We start from the raw sequence: 19,494 nt of genomic DNA, 5'->3' as shown, positions 1-19,494 counted from the left end.
TATAATATTTTTTATTTTCTAAAATCACTAAAACAATCAGATAGATTATTATATTATATCATTGAAATTAATGTCCATATAATACTTGTTCCGTGTTATTTATAGTTTATTAAGAATACTACACCAAATATTTTATCGTAGAAACAAAACTCATGACATGTTATGAACAATAATTATATATTATTATTTTTTTTTAATGTATTTAAATCAATACATTTTTAAAACTTATCATTTTTATCTCAAATATTTGTTTATCAATTTAATATTTGATACTATTGTATTACATTTTTTTTTTATCATTACTATAATTTATATTGTCAAGCATGTCCTCATAGAATGTAATATTTTACAAATAATAAAGATATGTATACATGGTTTTTTTTTAATTTATTAAAACCAAAGTTAAATTTGAATAATTTATTAGTGAAATATTTTAAGTTAAACATAATAGGTATAAATATAGTTAGCGACTGATTAGTGAATTTAAAAAATTTAAACACTGATAAATGAAAAATTTTATAAAAGGAATTACATTCTATTAAGTTTGTTATAAATATGATAAGTGTCTCAGCTAGAAATTGTATTAGTATAAATTATTTTATGATGTATATTATAAAAGATCTATAATGAATCATTCTTAATACTATGAATTAATATTATGAATGAATTCTTCAAAACTTTAATTATTATTATGTATTTAAGTTTAATTGATTGTTGACTTATTTTTAAGTCAAAGTAATAAACTATACTTACCCTGGGGACCAATGGATCAGCATAATTTTGTTGCTAAATGTTTAATTTAAATTATATAATGATACATTTAGAGTGTGTGTTTGTAATATGAAAAAATAAATACAAATTTTCAGAAAATTAAAAATTGTGTAAATTGTATATACTTTAAAAAATAAGATTATCTATTGTTGAAACAATATTGAAAAACTGCATACATTTTTAACGTATTTTTTTTATTTTTTCAACCGTTGTAGTCATTCTTGACAAGTGTTCAAAAGTACACTTATTGTCTTATTACGTAATTTAAAATTATTTTTATACATATTCTAAATATATTTTTTTTTTGTATTTTTATATTTTAATTTATTTTTTGGGAAAAAAAGATATTTTCATTTTTAAGTTATAAACTAGATAGTTAGGCATTAAAACCTTAAAATTTAGTATAACAATAAACATGATAATAATTTTTTGTTATTATCAAAATGAAAATGTGTAACATCAATTAAACATAAAAGATAATAAAAAGTATATTAATAATTAATGTAGAATGTAATAATAATTTTCTCAAAGTATATCACTATATGAATACCTTTTTATTTGTTTATTTTTTTATAGTTATTAATATGCAAGGTATTTTATTGTTTGCATATTATTTTATCAATTACAAATTGCATTGAATAGTTCTTAATTGCATACTGTTATATCTTATTATTTTGTAGTTGTGAATATTTTAATAGAACTGTATGTTCTGTCTGAATGCCAACAATTAACCAAAATTATTTCTGTGCATCCACACTTGACACCCTACCTTAGTAGAACCAAATCATTATAGTGACGGCGTCGCGAGATAATATGCAAAATTGGCATATCTCATTAGACAGAGTATAGTAATTTTATATATGATACTGCATTATCCAGCTCAAATACCAAAAATGACAACACAATGTCAGTGTCAATAGTGTTATACTACTCATACTATAGTTATAAATTTATAGTCTATTAATTAGTAATAGTAAACCTATAAATGTCATAATTAAATAAAACATATGTTAGAATTTTAGTTATAATAATTTTAATAACTTCAGAAATTATTGACTAAACAGTTGATTACAAAAACTGAGAAGTTCATGTTTTTTAAACTGTAAAAGTACATATTATTTATTATTAAGTATACAAATACTTAAAATAATTCTCAAAAATTACCAATGATTATAAAAATCTTGAAATCCATGAAAATTACCAGTAAACCGTAATACCATTCACATTAATTTAAACAACGGGTATTTTTGGCAGAGTATATATAATATGATAATGTTATAATTTATTTATTTAATTTTAATTTATTGATTATACTTGCATAGGTATTGGCTTGGTATCTAATTAAAATTGCATTGCTTAATTTTGTACATATCAATTAGCAAATTAGTAGCGATAAACTTATGATGATTTGTTTGTGTTTCAAAACACTATGTCTTATATAAATACAAAACGATGAAATCTTCAATATTTAGGATTGTTTCTAAAACTAAATCATGACTAGTTTGTACTTTGTACAAATCAAATAATAATAATAATGTTACTCAGAACTTACTATTTATACTATTGTATATCGATAAAATAAACCTTGGAAATTTAATATAAGTTACTTTTATCAAGTATTTATGAATAACACGGACATTTATAAAATAATTAATTTAAAATTCTATTTATAGTCTTTAGAAATGTAAAAATTGATTATTAGTAAAAAAAAAGAAATAGATAGTAGCCGTCCTTAATTGTATTTCATATTATTTCCATTATATATCTATGCGGCCCATAAGTCCAATAACATTTTAATAATAAACCCGCTAAACTCGGAGAATAATTTTTTTTCTCTTATAATTCATTTTATTTCAAAATAATAGCCCAACAACAGTTTAACAGCAACAAGTATCAAATGTCAATAAAATTAACCGACCCATCTATCGGGTTACGAAATTTCCGATTGCAAGTTGCAGTCGCTTCCTACCATTACACAACCACTAAATCGATGGGCGATGACAATATTGAGACATTGACAAGTCACAAGTGACTACTACAAGTCTTAAAAGTGTCTATAAAACCTCAAAATATAACAAGTACGTATTGCCATTGATTATAATTATTTATAAGTTTATAGTCAATTGATACATATTGCACCACCACTAACAGATTGATTTTTTTACGTTAATACTAAATGTTGGACCTTCGTCGTAAATAATGTGTTGTTGACGATTAGAATATCATCCTAAACTCAAAAATTGTGGTACATTATTGTATTCTGATGTGATTTGTTACTTGTGTTCGACTCTCGACTGACAAGTCATCAGTAAAGAAAAACGATAAAATGACAAACACTTTACATACAACTATCGAATAATTCGATTGTACTCCCGCAACCAATCGTGTTATCACATTTATTTGATAAAAGCTTATCATTTATCATTATGATTTACAAATGCCGTATGCGTTATTGCGGCTACCGGCTTACACATTTACCCTCGTGTACGAGATAATTTACGGTTTCACTATTAACTTTTGTAATAATTGTTATTTGTTCGTCGTACGTTTTTACGAAAATGATGTCACAGAACGGCGCTCCAGTTTTGGTGTTGAACACTAACACTAAAAGAAAATTTGGACATAAAGTCCAGAAAGAAAATATAGCCGCAGGTAAGAATATGTTTTGTATCTGGTTTTTTTGCATTCTTTTATCAGTGGATTTTAACTTTTAGTCAAATTTAATAATAAATACAGATGTCCAAATATATTAACTACTTTTTAATATCATTAGTTATTTTATTTTTATTTTATACTTTGGTGGCAGGCCCGTGAGAAAATGCGTGCGTTGAAAATCATATATTATCCATCAATTTTACATAACCAAAACACATTGGCCAAATTATAGTATTACAATCACTGGTATCATGTTTCTTACTATAATTTTGTAAATAAGCAAATTTTATGAATAATTTTTGATGATTTGTCAACCTGCAGTCATTAGTATCCCTAATAGGTATACGTCACTTAATATACATGCATATCATATTGCATGAGCATAGTACGATAGATTACTCAAGTCAAGATGAATAATATCATAACATAACATATAGATACCTTATAATCAATTTGAGGAAAGCAAAAGAAAATTAAAAATAAAGAAAATAATATTTGTGTAGTTTAGGTAAAAAAGCTTTTTATAAATTGACTTTAATTTTTATTATTTTAAATAGAATGTTTTGTATAGAAAAAATGATATTTTTTGTAAGTTGTTAAAAAATAAACATTTCTGTGTTAGTTTCAATGTTTTATGTTTGTTAACTAATAACTAGTTAATAACAATGAAAAAAATAAAAGGTATATTATGTGATACTCCCTCAATATCAATGGTAAAACATGTCATTTGACAGGGTTCAATAAGTTAAAATCATTTAGATTATACACAAAAATGCATTAAAGTGATAATCTTTTTAATGTGTAATTGTTTTTTATTATTTACTTCTTAAGTTTTACATAAAGTATACAGTATTTAAATACAAGGTTATAATTACTAATTAATAATTAATCGCTTTAGATTTTATATTATTAAAAATATCTAAAGTATCTTAATACATTTTTAAGAAATAAATTTACACTGATTATAATTTTTCTTATTTATTTATTTTCTCAAGGTAATAGCGAAATTAAATTTTAATTTTATTCCTTTAAATATATTTTTAGTTAATATTTATTTGAATATAATTTCAGGTAAAGCAATTGCAGATGTGGTACGTACTTGTATCGGGCCCAGAGCTATGCTTAAAATGTTAATGGATCCAATGGGCGGAATTGTAATGACTAATGATGGAAATGCAATTCTACGAGAAATCACTGTCCAGCATCCAGCAGCCAAGTCATTTATTGAGATTGCTCGTACACAGGATGAAGAAGTTGGTGATGGTACTACTTCAGTTGTGGTACTTGCTGGGGAAATCTTAGGTGTTGCTGAACAATTTTTGGAACAAAAAATTCATCCAACTGTAATCATTAGGGCATACCGCCAAGCCCTTGAAGATATGTTAAACATTTTAGATAAAGAGTTCAGTATTCCCTTACCTATGGATGATGAAAATAAACTGATTGAAGTAATTCAATCATGTATAGGTACTAAATTTATAGGTACTTGGTCAGACTTAGCATGCAGCATTGCTTTAAATGCTGTAAAAACAGTGAGAATTAAGGAAGATGGTCGTACTGAAATTGATATAAAGAGGTATGCCAAGGTTGAGAAAGTGCCTGGTGGCGCAATTGAAGATTCTGAATTATTAAATGGCATTATGTTGAACAAAGATATTACGCATCCTAAAATGAGAAGATTAATCAAGAACCCCAGAATTATTCTTTTAGATTGTTCCTTGGAGTTTAAAAAAGGCGAAAGTCAAACAGAAGTAGAAATCGTTAAAGAAACTGACTTTACTAGGTTATTACAGATTGAAGAAGAGTTTATTGAACAAATTTGCAATGATATTATTGCATTAAAACCAGACCTAGTATGTACTGAAAAAGGAGTTTCTGATCTAGCACAACATTATTTAATGAAAGCAAATATATCCGTGATAAGACGTTTAAGAAAATCTGATAACAATCGTATTGCAAGAGCTTGTAATGCTACGATTGTGACACGAACTGATGAACTTCGTGAAATTCATGTTGGAACGGGAGCCGGTCGTTTTGAAGTTAAAAAGATTGGTGATGAATATTTCACATTTATTACTGAATGCATCAACCCAAAAGCCTGTACTATATTACTTAGGGGACCAAGCAAAGATATATTGAACGAGGTAGAAAGGAATTTACAAGACGCTTTGCATGTAGCTAAAAACATTATGTTGAACCCAAGATTAGTTACAGGCGGTGGTTCCATTGAAATGGCCATATCACAGGCGTTAGTGAAAAAAAGTTCAAATATAGCAGGTGTCGTCCAGTGGCCCTATAAAGCTGTTGTTCAAGCATTGGAAGTGATACCGCGTACTCTTTTACAAAATTGTGGTGTCAGCACTATAAGAACAATGACATCATTAAGAGCCAAACACTCAGTCAAAGGCAATGAGTATTGGGGTATTAATGGTGAAACTGGAGAAATGTGCAATATGAAAGAACTGAAGGTATGGGAACCAATTGTAGTTAAATCTCAAGTATACAAAACTGCAATTGAAACTGCCATATTATTGGTACGGATTGATGATATCGTATCAGGAACTAAGAAGATCGGAGATGATGGACAACCAAAACCATCTGCACAGCCAACTGAAGAATCTATGAAAGAATAGTCTATGTTTTTATGCATCACTTAATTAATTTTAAAAACTTTTCTATACTTTCTAAAACTTGCTTTTGCTCATTTATACTCAATGCTATTTAATGCTTGATCATGTTATTAAAATTATTTTTTATACCTATGTTGCAACATTAATATTTAATATTATAAAATTATTTCTATCATATTAATATATTTTTACAAAACCATCAGCGTTAAGTTATTAAAATTTAGAAATTTATTAAAAAAAATTATTATAGAAAAAGAAATGTTTTCATTGCTTACAATTTAAAAATATGTGAAAAACATCTTAATTTTACACTGTTATGATGATATCATTAATAATATAATAATGTACTTGTCGATTTGCTATTTTAACTATAACAAATTAAATAAACAACTGAAACAACCATTAGATCAGTTCAATTATAAGATTAATACAGCTATGAAACAAGCTTCAACCAATCTATAAAACCATGTTAGTCAACTTACTTCCAATCAATCAAAGGTAACAATAGCGCATTAATATTATATAACTATCAATATGAAAAATGTATTAGGCCTATAAATAAAAGTACTTATCAGTTAACACAACTGCCCAATTATTTGTGTTCAATATTTTTACTTCGGGAGGAAGTAGGAGGTTAAAGACAGAACTGCTAACTACAGAATACAGATACACTTTAAGATGCAATTACCAACAATATAAATAAAATTACAACTATATATTATTGTTATTGACATAGTTTAGATTTAGTAAGAAGTAGAAAATACTGGTTTTAATCATCTAACTGCAAACCATGTACAGTAGAATCCGCTATTTGGGACACTACTTAATAGGGACAGATTGCACAGTCTCGATTTATTAATTATTCGGTTAATCAGGACAGTTGGATAATGGGGACAAATAGGTCACCGCCCAATATGTCCCAATTAAGTAGATTCTACTGTATATCATTTTATTCATTCTCAAACTGGTTATAGAAATTGACTACATGACGCAATAACAAATAACATCTCATTTTGATAGATATTTGGTTGAATTGATGTGGTTAAACTCATGATCAATTCATTAAAATTAAACTATTCATTGCAGAGCAACATTTTTTATATTATCTATACACTATACTAAGAAAATGTTGTAATTACATATTATATAATTAATTAAGATTGACTTTCTGATGCGGATACGAGGGGAAGGCCTGCCTACAAAAGTGCTCTCATCACACCGCGATATATATCCCTCCAAAAAATTAAAATAGAATTAAATTTATAATGTGATGCGTTCTTCTGGTAAATTACTTCTAAATAATTAACGTCGTTACTTTTACCGTTACCACAAAATAATAGTAATGAGTAACACATGTTATGTTTTACTACCCAACACTGTGTATTATACAAGTGTTCAAATGCGATAACCAAATTGAGATGACGATAGATAGTTCACTGTATAGTAAAGACAACTAAAAAGTACCTAAAAAAATATTATTATTAAACATTTCCTTCCAGATATGACACGTTTTATTTATGATATTTATTAATGTTGTATTTATTTAAGATACATTATCTTGAGCATATTCAACGTGTGCATCGTTATAATGATGCCATCACTTATTATAAATTATCTTATCATTTTCAAATGTAATAATTAATAATTATCATAAAAAATTTAATACATGAGTATTTAAATACATAAAATGAAGCGTTTACCATGCTTTTTATTTTTTCATAAATAATATAATACAAATTGTTCACACTTAAATCATAAGGTGATTACACTCACATAAAAAAAAAACAATTTTGATATAAAAAATATGCGCTACATAATAACTTGATTATGTAAGAAATAGTTTAAATTAAGTAGCTATAAATGAGTTAAGTCATAAATAGGTTTACAATAATATTATCTATGAGTGTACCTAAATCATATAACAGTAATAAAATGAGATTCAGTTCGAAAATGTTCACTTAATAGAAAAAGAACAAGCATCGAATCAATATAAAATTGAAAATGAATATTAGTAATTTGATACTTGTTTGATAGATTGTTGTTCATTTATCTTTTGCTTATCTCTACTTTTACGCCTGAAAATTATTAAATTGTTTGAGTTTAGTATTCGCTTAGGTATAAATATTTCATTACGATTCATGAAAACAGTGTTATATGTTAAATTCTTAGAATAACAACACTGGATTAAAACCATGAATTATAATGAGCTAAATCAGAATAAATAAAAATGTATTTACTTTCAATGATGTCCAATTTCATTCGGTTCAATTCTTTGCGTATTTCACGTAGTATATCTTGTTTTAATGTCTGTAACTCTAATGATATATTTGATATACAATTGTCTCCAAAAGACTTAGATGCTATCAAGTCTTCGGTGGAAGTAGCAGACAATTGTTTTCGGCCAAGTTTAGGACTTTCACAACCATTTAATGAGCTTTTTTGACTATCATTACGATTCCAATTTTTTTTGTCACCAGGTGATACACTTTCATCCTATGAGAAAAATAAAGAAAATTATTTTATGGAACATTTTTCTTTAATGTATGCCAAATGTACTGTCTAATTAATTGAGCACTGATTTCTTTTAATAGAATATTATATTTTTACATTAAACTAAATTTTAAGATAAGAACATGAGTATGTGAATTAATGATGCTCTTAAATCTATATTTATTGTCAAATTGAATAATATTATTTAAATATCAAATAAATATTTACTTGAGGACAATCAATTGGTTCTTTTTTTTCAACAGCAGCTCGACGTCTTGCTAATGTACGTGCCATTTCATCCATCATTGATGCCATACCAGTTTGGCCACCATTTGCATTTCTACCAAGGGTCCCATAATTTCCACTTCCACCACTGCTAGCACTACTCGTAGACGAACCACTATTTTCGGCTGGATGCTGCTTTAATATTAATGAAATTGAAAAACGTAAAAATTAAATTTCAGACTTAAGGTTTTATAATAAATTATAGTAGCATACCTTATTGGTACGTTTTAAACGAGCCGCCTGTAACTGTATAGCTAAAGACGATGTCTGGTCAGCAACAGATTCGCTTTGATCAGGTTCTCCATTACTACTAGGTCTTGGTAGACTGCCAGGCATTGGAGGTGGTTGAGGAGGCAATGGGTTAGACATACCTGGTGGAGGAGGAGGAGGAACTGGTGCTGGCGGAGCCGATGATGTGCGATGGTGACCTGAAGTAGGCAACTGAGGAGGTGCAGGTGGAATGGTTGGTAAACCGTTTGTTGTGCTAACGACTAAAACACCACAAAATTATTTTTATTCCATAAAATATCATACACGTATTTAATTATTATAAGAAAAATATTTAATCACAACTTACTTTGATTTTGCTGAGACATTCTTCTTTCTTGGATAATGGCAGCATCATCTTTCGTCATGCTTCTAAAATGATTAGGCACATTATTTGTACACCAATCTCTGAGTTAAATAAGTAATTAGATAAAAGCAATTTATTTTATGTATAAAATACATTTATGATAGAATACCTGTATCCCATATCTTCATCATATTGTCCATTTGCTTGTTGATATATAGGAGGTGCTGGAGGTAATATGTGGTTGTGAGGATTATTAATATTATTCCTGGATACAGAATCTAGAACCTAAATTTAAAAAACACTTAGTACACCTTTTTATTTTATACAATTTTTCCAAGTAAAATAATATGCAATAAATAAGCACATTTATAAGTAAATTATAACTAAATAAATGTAAAATACCTCAAGAGCATACACCATAGCTCGAGCAAAAGAATCAGCATCTTCTTTGCTACTAAAATTCAAACCATATACATGTTTATTATCCCTCCATTGGTGGAATGTTGTTGTTGCTTGATTATATTTTAGAGTCTTTAAAATGACACAGTTAATAACAACCTGTACAAAACATTAGAACACAAATATATAGTATTGGAAAAAGAATTGTATGCACTGTTTTAATTGAAGTACGAACACAAGATAGGTTATAAAGAAGGAACAAACATGTTTATAACAATTTTATACTTTTAAGAAAATTTAATTTGAAGTGAAGTAAAAATGTAAAATAAAAGTAGATTTCTAATAAATAATTTTATTAATTATTTTGATAAAAAAATTGTAATATTAAAAATGGATTTATATAAAAAAAAAAAACAAAACCCAAAATATTAACAATTTTAATTTTAAAAATACCTCATGGTCTTGCAGTTTTCTCCCAACTACACGGAATGTATTATTAATCACATGTTTAAAAATGTGTACTTTACTAAGGCCCGATGATGTTCCACTTGGAACCCATTTTTTGCTGTTGTCATCATAAATCATCACAGACGCTCTGGCTGATGTAATACTTGTTTCACTGAAATAATTTATAATAAAAGTGTTAAACTATATCAACAGCTAAGTAGCATAACCCATTAAAACAAACTTAATACATTTTACAACTATAATTTGTAATTTAAGTTTTTTTTTCTTTTCTATCTATTACTTTTTTTTACAGATAACATAAGGGCAATATCTTGATTACTTTATTTAATACTTTCAGATTATCTCGATTACCCAAATATTTACAAGTCTACTTGTTAAATCCTGATAATATACTCAGTGGTGTGGCGAGCATATTTCAAACCCTAAGCTAAGTATTTAAATAATGACCCACCCACTACAACATAATATATAATCTAAAACTGAATGGCAATCTAGAATTTTCATTATAGGACATAGGCCATCAACAATTTAAAAAAATACTGTGTTAATTAAATATTAACTATACATTCATCCACATACATTTTATAGGGCTAAGCAATTGTATTAGACAAACGTCGTTCACCATACTTCTGAATATACTGTTGGGTAAATAAAATAGTCAATCTATTTATAAATTTATATTACCGCATTGGAATCAGTATCATCATTATAATATACAATTTAATTATATATTCAATAGTTAAATTTACTATCTAAGTATCTAACCATAATACAAATAAGTAGGTATTTATTTCATCAGTTAACATTTTATTTGTATTTGTAGTATTTTTTTTTAATTACTTAAATTTTAAAAATATTTTTTTTTTTGGACTTTTTCTTTATAATTACATAATAAATATAATATATATATATAACTAAACGTTAATTCAATATTTTATGGTAAAAAAATTGTGATAATCAAGATAACCCAGAAGTTCCCTTTATTTTTTGGTACTAGATAGAAACCAAAAAAGTTGACATAAGGATATTTTACGTCTATTCCTATTATAACTTTTTTTTTCAATTTTAATAACGAAACATGTAGATCAGTGATACAAAATTTTAAAAAAATAGTTAAAAATATAAAAACATAAATGTACTAAAACGAATTAAGTTAAAATTTAGTATATTAATTACAATTATTATTTACTATTTTTCTATTAAATTTAGATACCTTAAAATTCAGATTTACATAAAAAAATAATAATATAAACTAGAGCCAAATTTAGGAAGGAGCAACCAGGGATTATATCCTCGGGCCTTTACATGAGAAGACACACACAGGCCACAACCCATAATGGAACGTTCTAATGATACCAAATAATATATTAAAGTATACAAATTTATATTAATGAAATAACAAACAATTTTATAACTGCTTTGAAAATTGAATAATGTATACATTTTCATCTTAAACCAGATAAAAGGCATTAGCAGATGGATATGAAAGCGTAATTTGAACTTCCAGTAAATGGCAAACTACAGAATTCTTAAAATTGTTTTATTATTTCATTCTATTAGGCCGCAAAAAAAAGCTCGCAACATTTGTTAATGTCATATCTTAATTTGATTTATTTCTTGTATTTTATTTTATTATATTTTTTTGCAATAAATTATTGAAACTTTTGAAAGAAAAGAAATGATTTAACCTACTTAATTTAAAAAACGATTAGGAGCCTTCACACCTCTAAATACGGCCCAGATTACAAACACAGTAGATGTGTAAAAAACACAACGAAATATATTTATTATTAGACAATAATATAAAGAGAGATAGTAATAATATATATTATGTTATTAATGTTATTATCCTTAATAGAAATAAAAATAAAATTCATAATCAGTAATTAAAATTTAAAAATATTAAGATTTGTTTCAAATAGATATACATTGATAATTAATTTCATAAATATCATTTAATTTAAAATATATTAATAAAAATTTGGTGAAATTATAAAAAAATAATGTATAATCATAGTACAAAAACAAAATATCCATAAAATAGATGTCGAATAAAATATAATCTATTAACTATATGTGGGTGGTACTTAGTAATTACTATAAAGATAATTAACATAAAAAATCATATTGGTGGGCATTATTATTTTATACGACATTGTATTATATTTATATATTAATATATTATTATCTACTAACTACTATATGTGGGTGATACTCTTTATAAATATAATAAACATAAAAAATTATATTGGATAGCGTTCATTTTTTATGTGATATTTTATTGTGATTTAAGAATTCTATTATCAACTTCCTGTTTTATTTGTTGAGTTTGACTTAAATGTTTACAGTTATATGGTTTAGGTTCGATTAAATAGCCTACATATATAACAATAAACAAAAAACAAGTGACACAGTAGATGATACTCGGTAAATATTTTATAAGTGAAATAAATTAGGCACCCAATGAGCATAAAATATTATTGGAAGTAAATTTGTATACTAAATAATGTTTAATGATTTTATTATTTTATTTTGTACAAGCAAATTTTTTATTATTAAATAAAAGATAATATTTTAATTCATTTTACAATCAATAATTAACAATCACATAGTAATTGACATTTCAAACATATTTTAATATATTATACAAAATTACTGTCATTAGTCATTATTATTACATTAGTTAATCACCAAGATAACAAATACTTTTGATATTTGTCAGCTAATTGGCATTAGACGTTTTTGATATGACTCATAGATAAATGTATAATTGTATTAATTGGTTCAGAAATGGTAAAACACGGTCATAATATTCCAGGAAGGTTTAATATTTTAATGATACATACGGGCATTGAGAGAGACTATCTACTTAGTTGTCAACTGTTTCGTAAAAAAAAAAATTAAAGATAAATACGAAAACTGAATTTAATGGTTCGAGAAAAAAAAACATTATTTTCGCATTAAGATATCTGACATTCTTGTACGCTATACAGGAAGTATAGATAAGATAAAAGAGACGTGTTTGGGCCGAGTGAAAAACGAGGACCGTTTCGTTCGAATGACGGGAGCGGGGGCAGACCGAGTGAAACACGAAATGAAAGCTTGACCGCGACTCGGGTTCCCGACGAACGTGAAATAAGAGGAAAGACACGAAGGAAAACGACGCTTACCAAATGTCGTAGGACGAATTCGAAGGCGCGACAGACATGTCGTCGTCGGGAGGCTTTTGCAACAGCCGCGGAAGAATTTTGTCGCACGCCTGCAACTGCGTTCGAGCGCGATGCCCGGCGAGAAGGACGTCCGCGTCCGTCCGGGTAGTGGCCGCGACGGGGTGACGAAACGACGGCCTGCGGGACGACGCGCCCGGCGGAAAAACGGACGTAAACCGCACCGGAGCGGCGGGATTCGCGAGACTCTGTCCGGAGGTTGTGCACGTTACAACCGACAAACGCGATCACGTCGTACCCGAACAATACGGCACTGATCGGCGCGCGGGGGGAGGGTGGGCGAGTGGGCGGGCGGGCGGGTGGTGTTGGTGGCGGTGGTGCCGACGAGACGTAGTTCGGATACGCGCGGGGCGGGAAAAACGCACGTACGTAATCAAGAGGTAAACATGTCGCGAATGAATAGAAAAAAATCCACGGCGGCAGGCGGGTGGGTACCTGCGGCGGGACACGGGGCGGGCAGGACGACAGACGCGATAACGTCATTAAGGATCTCGCCCCCCGACGAAGCCTGTGCGGGACTCACCTCATGATTGTTGATAAGGCGGCGGTGGTCGCGTCCGGAGATTCAGCCGTCGACGTCGTCGTCGCGGTCGTGGCCCGTGGCCGCGGTTCAGGAGTAGAAGAAACAGTGGTGGTCGTCGGCGGCGGCGGACGGGCAGCCGCTCGGCATCACCGACGTCTTGCCGTGAACGAGCGTAACGGCCGGCGGCGTAGCGACGGGACGGGGCGCACACGCAGCTTACACTGACCGGACTGACGGGCCGTAGTACGTCGGTGGTTCGTCTGCCGTTGAGCTACGACCACAACTGCTGATGTTCATCACACACAACGGTACACACGGTGCGAATATTTACCTGTACGGTGTGTTATTGTTACGTATATATATAGTACATACACACGCACACGCACTAACACAAACGCTCGGGACGTGCTCAACGCCACCCGTTCGCGGCGAATGCGTTTTGTTACTGACACTGTCGTAGTCGTCTGCGTGCGCGTGTACGTGCGCCGCGGAATGGATTGGGTAGTGCCGCCGCTACCGTGTCCGCCGTGCTGCGGTGTAGGTACGCGTACGGCGCGCGCACGAACGGCAGCCGGGCGGGTGGGCGAGAGGCGGTCCGGGGTGTGCGGCGCGGGGCGGTGTGGTGCGATCGTCGGCGGTGGGGGCGGGCCGGACAAAAAAAAAAAAAAAAATGAAAATACCGACGACAACAATAATAATAATAAAAACACGGGCGCCCCGACGACGAACGTGTTCGGCGATCGCGGTCCGTACCGCAACGCTGCGCACCGCGCCGCAACGACGGCGTACACCGTTGTATTTACGCATACGCGTACACACGGCAAACAACGTTAATACTGTACTTGTCCGTTATAATCCGACTTTTGTTCTTTATTCATACTCGGCAGACTCTACGATTCGCCGTCGTGCCTTTTGTGTCGTTGATTTTATGCAATACAAAATCAATGCTTGTATATTATATAGACAAATGTGTAGGCATGTGCTTGCGACTTATATGGTGTTTACGAAAACAAAAATCAACAGTAAGAATAACGAATAATAATCGACCGCTTCATCGATTTGGCTCTAGAACAGCTGATCGGCTTAACAAATGAGTAAACGTAATACACTTGGAGCAGTATTTTCAAACAAACGTTTCCCATGCGGATTACGGATCCGCAACTCTTGAAGTCTTAAATTTGTTTGACAAAAAACATAATTATAAAACACGTACAGACACACTTAAACTGTATCTACTTACACTTCATATTATTAAATATTTCAATACGTCTTACACTCGTAGATCCAGGCGATATATCCATAAACTACAATCTGAATAACTGTCATCACTCAATGATTAATGATTACAATATTGCATATGCTTTACCAATAGGCGGAGATCCTGTGAAATATTGAAAGGGCTCAAATACTTGGTAGTAAACAGACCCGTAGGGGCTTTACCCCATGCCCCGACAAACTAATTTTAGATAACGGAGTGACGAATGTATTGATTTTACAATGATATGTTTTTTTATTTTTATGTCTATCATCACGTTTTGGAGTAGAAATAAATAACGTTTTGATTTTTGACTTCAGTCTCTCTTTGAAAAGGAAAATTAATCTAGTTGATACTTTGTGGGAGGGGGGGGGGGTCAAAGGTAAAAAATTTCCAGTAGTTTTCAAAAGCGTCAGGAAAAACCCTAAAAAAGTAACGGAAAAACGGGAATTTCTACAAATAACCAGTTTTCGACAAAATCGAATTTTTTTTTAAAAAACGAATCATTGTGAATACTTGAAATTTTCACCAAATGTTTATATTAGCGTTATATATTTACGATTAAATTTCCAAAATATTTTGACTTTTTTAAGCTATTTATAGACAGTTAAAATTTTCGATTTTTCTGGTTTTTTTTTTTTGAAATGCCTATAAAAAAAATTCGACCCGTAATTTTTTTTTGTATTGAAAAAATTTAAAATTTGTAGATTTGCACACTAAGTCGTCTGTCATGGACCTGGCATCGGCTCAAAATTTTACCAAATTATTAGACCGTTTATTGGGGACAAAATTCGGCTGACATAAATGGTCAGAGTACTCAGACTGCATCCGGATTTCAATTGAATTCGCCAAAATAATACAGTTTATACACACATTTATTTCTATATAGGTATCAAAATATTACGGGTGTACTAATAAGTAATAACAGTAATTAATTACTATGAACAAAAATAAGAATAAAAATATTTTGCTTAATATGGATAAAATGATTGTTGATTTAAATGTGACTGAGAGTTTTCCAAAGTTGAAAGGTACCTACGCTTAAATATTTCTCTTATGTGTACCAACTGTACTGGTGAAAGACCTTTTTCCCGATTAAAATTGTTAAAAACCGTATTACGATCTTCACTATCACAAAATTAGTCTGCAGAATCTTAGAATTTTGAATTTTGTATTGAAATATATCAGTGATCTGTTTGTCTTAAAATAAAATAATTTATAATTCACATTCAATAGTGGAAATACGTGCTGTGTTACGTGCTACGACCACATATTTTTTAAACTTTCAAATATAAATGATCAACGATCGGCGATTGGATCGTAATTCGTAGTATTGATTTATATTGACTAAATCTTTTATCGCATACCTATTGTACATTTGTACCATAGGATTGTATTTATAAAAATAAAATTTATGTTTGACAAAAAAACCAAGTTTTATACTTTAATCAGTAGGGTTGGATTGCTAAAATTAAATACGAAATATTAATCACGAAATATACTATGTACAACATACATTTTTCGTATTCTTATAATCGAAATATAAAATAATATTCATTTTATTCAATATATGCAATAATATGCATTTTATATCAAAAATATGCAAAAACATGCAAAATAAAATCATCACCATTTATTTCATCGTGAGGTGATTCGTGGACATTACTGACAAAATCAATAATCAGAAATCGCAAAAAACATGCTGATACTATTTTAGTGAATATGAAATATCAATTGTTTTATTACTTATTTGCATGGCTTAAGTATTTATACTTTTGACTTTACCCACCCCCCTCCGGTTAATATTTTTGCGAACGCCCTTAAGTCTCCTTAATATTTTTGGGTGATTTGGCCTGTGCATATTCGTCTGCAATATCGAAGAAACTTCTCAGGGTATAGATAGTATAGGACATAGTTACTTGACATCTAGCTGTTACACGGAATGATGAAAGTAATATTATTGTTCGACTTACATTCAGATGAAGACAGCTCAATCATAGCCCACTATATAACCATACCAGCGTGACATTTCAATTTTTCCGTTGTTGATGTCTAAATATTTACAGACCATTTTTAAATCAATTCCAGGCCTATATATACTTATATACTTTCTACAATAGGTTAAATTAAAACATATATATATTAGGCAGTAGGCACTACTGCACTATACAGGCCAAAGACAATGAGATTTTTCATATAAACAACGCTTAACTAGGAATGGAATTTTGAAATTATTAATTGCTATGATTTTTTATTAAAACAATTTAATTATTAGGACTTTTAAATCACGTTCTTCACGTTCTATGATTAAAATGTGTATAAACGTTGTTGGTTAATCTTAATTGTCGGACCACAGTCAAAAAAAATATGAAATCAGAAATACTGACTCTATTTTAGATTTAAAATATATGTCGATGATGCTTTTACAAAAATTAGGTGCGAATGTACACTCTATTCCACCCTACATACACACAGCCGTAAGCAAATTATGCACCTGAAGTCATAAGTAATTAATTGCAAGCGTAGATAATTAAACATTCATATTATTTTCAAGTTCCCAACTTCAACATTAATTTTTTATTTCTCTGTAGGTACTCTAAATACTATAAATATAAACTAATATAGGTACATCGATAATTATATTATAACTAAATGTAAAAGACAACTAAATAATGTAGTAAAATAACTAAATAATATGGTTATAACTTTTGGAGCTAGATAAATTGAGTCCGAAATATTATTTTTGTGGTAAACTGAGTCCCTGGTTATAATAGGTTTAGTTTCCAAAACAGCACATTTTCCTTCTCACTTTTACAGGCTTAGGACTATCTGTTATGTTAACAACTGGCATGGTTAAAAATGTGCTTTTTTTGTTTTTAATACATTTCTGATATAATTCACTACGTTGTATATACAAATCACAATTAATTAAATATAATAATATATATTGTGATATACAAATTAAAGTCAATTTTTTTTTTATTAATATTTATTGTTATTATGTACATGATAAAAATTTATTTGATATGTTCTTAACGAATTCAAATCTTGAAATATTTTTATTTTTATATTTCAACATTTCTTGTCACAAAAAATTTTTTTTCCATTGTTATTTCTTTCATTTTAATAACCACTTTGCTACGTATTTTTATATAATATTTATCTATTTGAATGTATTTAAGTAAGCAAATCAGTAATCGATAATCACTAATTGATGATTAGTCACTATAAAGTATATACATTGAATGTAGAGACTTTTTATTTTTAAGTAGGTACATCGTCGTTATTCATAAGTTATTCTTTCGAAAAATATTATTACTCGCAACTCAGTTTACGTAGCACGTTAAAGTTTTCCGGACTAAATTTACTTAGCCCCAATATCCACCTTATTATTTGGGACTCAATTTACCACCCCCGTAAGGCCGTAACTTTTGACTTCATATTATGGACGACCGATACTGTAGAATTTTAATTCGAAATTAAAATGATAAGTACCTACCTATAAAGACACGAAAATATAGTACTCTAAACTGGATTTAATTTCTCTATAGTTAATAGTTATATAATTATATTAATATTATTTTCTCCGTCGTATTATTATAAATAGCATATAGAAGGATACTATATTAACATATATATTATTTCGTTATAACATAAATTATATGATGGTATATGATTCTGTCATTTTTGATTGTCCCACATTTTACTATTTTAATTGTTTAATTAATTGAATAATTTTTTGCTTTAAAGTTTAATATTTTATTCTTATGTTCTTATTAAGCAACTACAAGATCGTAGTATTAGATATATTCTTTATAATAACCATATTTCCATATCATGTCTTAGAAACTATAAAGGTTTCATTGAAATTTATCAGTTATCTTTTATGGGTCATTCTTATCTTAATTAATGGACTCATATTTTATCTATAATATATTAATATATTTCGCATATAATTATAATAATTATGAATCTACATTTTCCAGATATATTCAATTACTCAATTAATAATTAACATATTTATTGGTAAATAGAAATCTTTTAAAATGCAAATATTAATATTTAATTTTATAGTTTTATAACGCAGCAATTTACGATAATAAAGTAGGTACTTCGCTATTACATGCAAGATGGGAGAAGTTATAATTTAACTAATATACTAATATACAAATATACATGTAGTACAAATAGTACAATTAGTAACTATGAGAAAAATA

The 19,494-nt window shown here is 29.3% G+C and overlaps 2 protein-coding genes across 5 annotated transcripts; one reads left to right on the top strand and one right to left on the bottom strand.

The window, feature by feature from the left end:
* Nucleotides 1–3,225: 3,225 nt before the first annotated feature.
* LOC113556243 (T-complex protein 1 subunit gamma-like) lies at nucleotides 3,226–6,666 on the top strand. The gene is made up of 2 exons (XM_026961071.1): nucleotides 3,226–3,423; nucleotides 4,498–6,666. The coding sequence occupies exons 1-2, from the start codon at nucleotides 3,330–3,332 to the stop codon at nucleotides 6,057–6,059; spliced, it is 1,656 nt and encodes a 551-aa protein (XP_026816872.1). The 5' UTR covers nucleotides 3,226–3,329; the 3' UTR covers nucleotides 6,060–6,666.
* A 1,135-nt stretch (nucleotides 6,667–7,801) lies between these two features.
* Nucleotides 7,802–14,512, bottom strand: LOC113556244 (protein enabled). Of its 4 annotated transcripts, none has more exons than XM_026961076.1 (9): nucleotides 13,443–13,670; nucleotides 10,258–10,423; nucleotides 9,808–9,963; nucleotides 9,575–9,690; nucleotides 9,409–9,470; nucleotides 9,045–9,322; nucleotides 8,775–8,966; nucleotides 8,294–8,549; nucleotides 7,802–8,131 (listed from the first exon to the last, which is right to left on the bottom strand). In XM_026961076.1, exons 1-9 carry the CDS (start codon nucleotides 13,478–13,480, stop codon nucleotides 8,103–8,105), a joined length of 1,293 nt encoding a protein of 430 aa, XP_026816877.1. In that variant the 5' UTR covers nucleotides 13,481–13,670; the 3' UTR covers nucleotides 7,802–8,102. The 4 variants fall into 4 exon arrangements, with proteins under 4 accessions (XP_026816877.1, XP_026816873.1, XP_026816874.1 ...); XM_026961072.1 differs by having other exon boundaries at nucleotides 7,805–8,131; nucleotides 9,409–9,506; nucleotides 13,443–13,667; XM_026961073.1 differs by having other exon boundaries at nucleotides 7,807–8,131; nucleotides 8,775–8,963; nucleotides 9,409–9,506; nucleotides 13,443–13,663.
* Nucleotides 14,513–19,494: the final 4,982 nt, after the last annotated feature.

This window comes from Rhopalosiphum maidis, chromosome 3 (genome assembly GCF_003676215.2).
Source record: "Rhopalosiphum maidis isolate BTI-1 chromosome 3, ASM367621v3, whole genome shotgun sequence".
NCBI classification, from domain to species: Eukaryota; Metazoa; Arthropoda; class Insecta; order Hemiptera; family Aphididae; genus Rhopalosiphum; species Rhopalosiphum maidis.
Note: the sequence above shows the minus strand (reverse complement) of the source record. Positions and strands in the feature narration are given on the sequence as shown.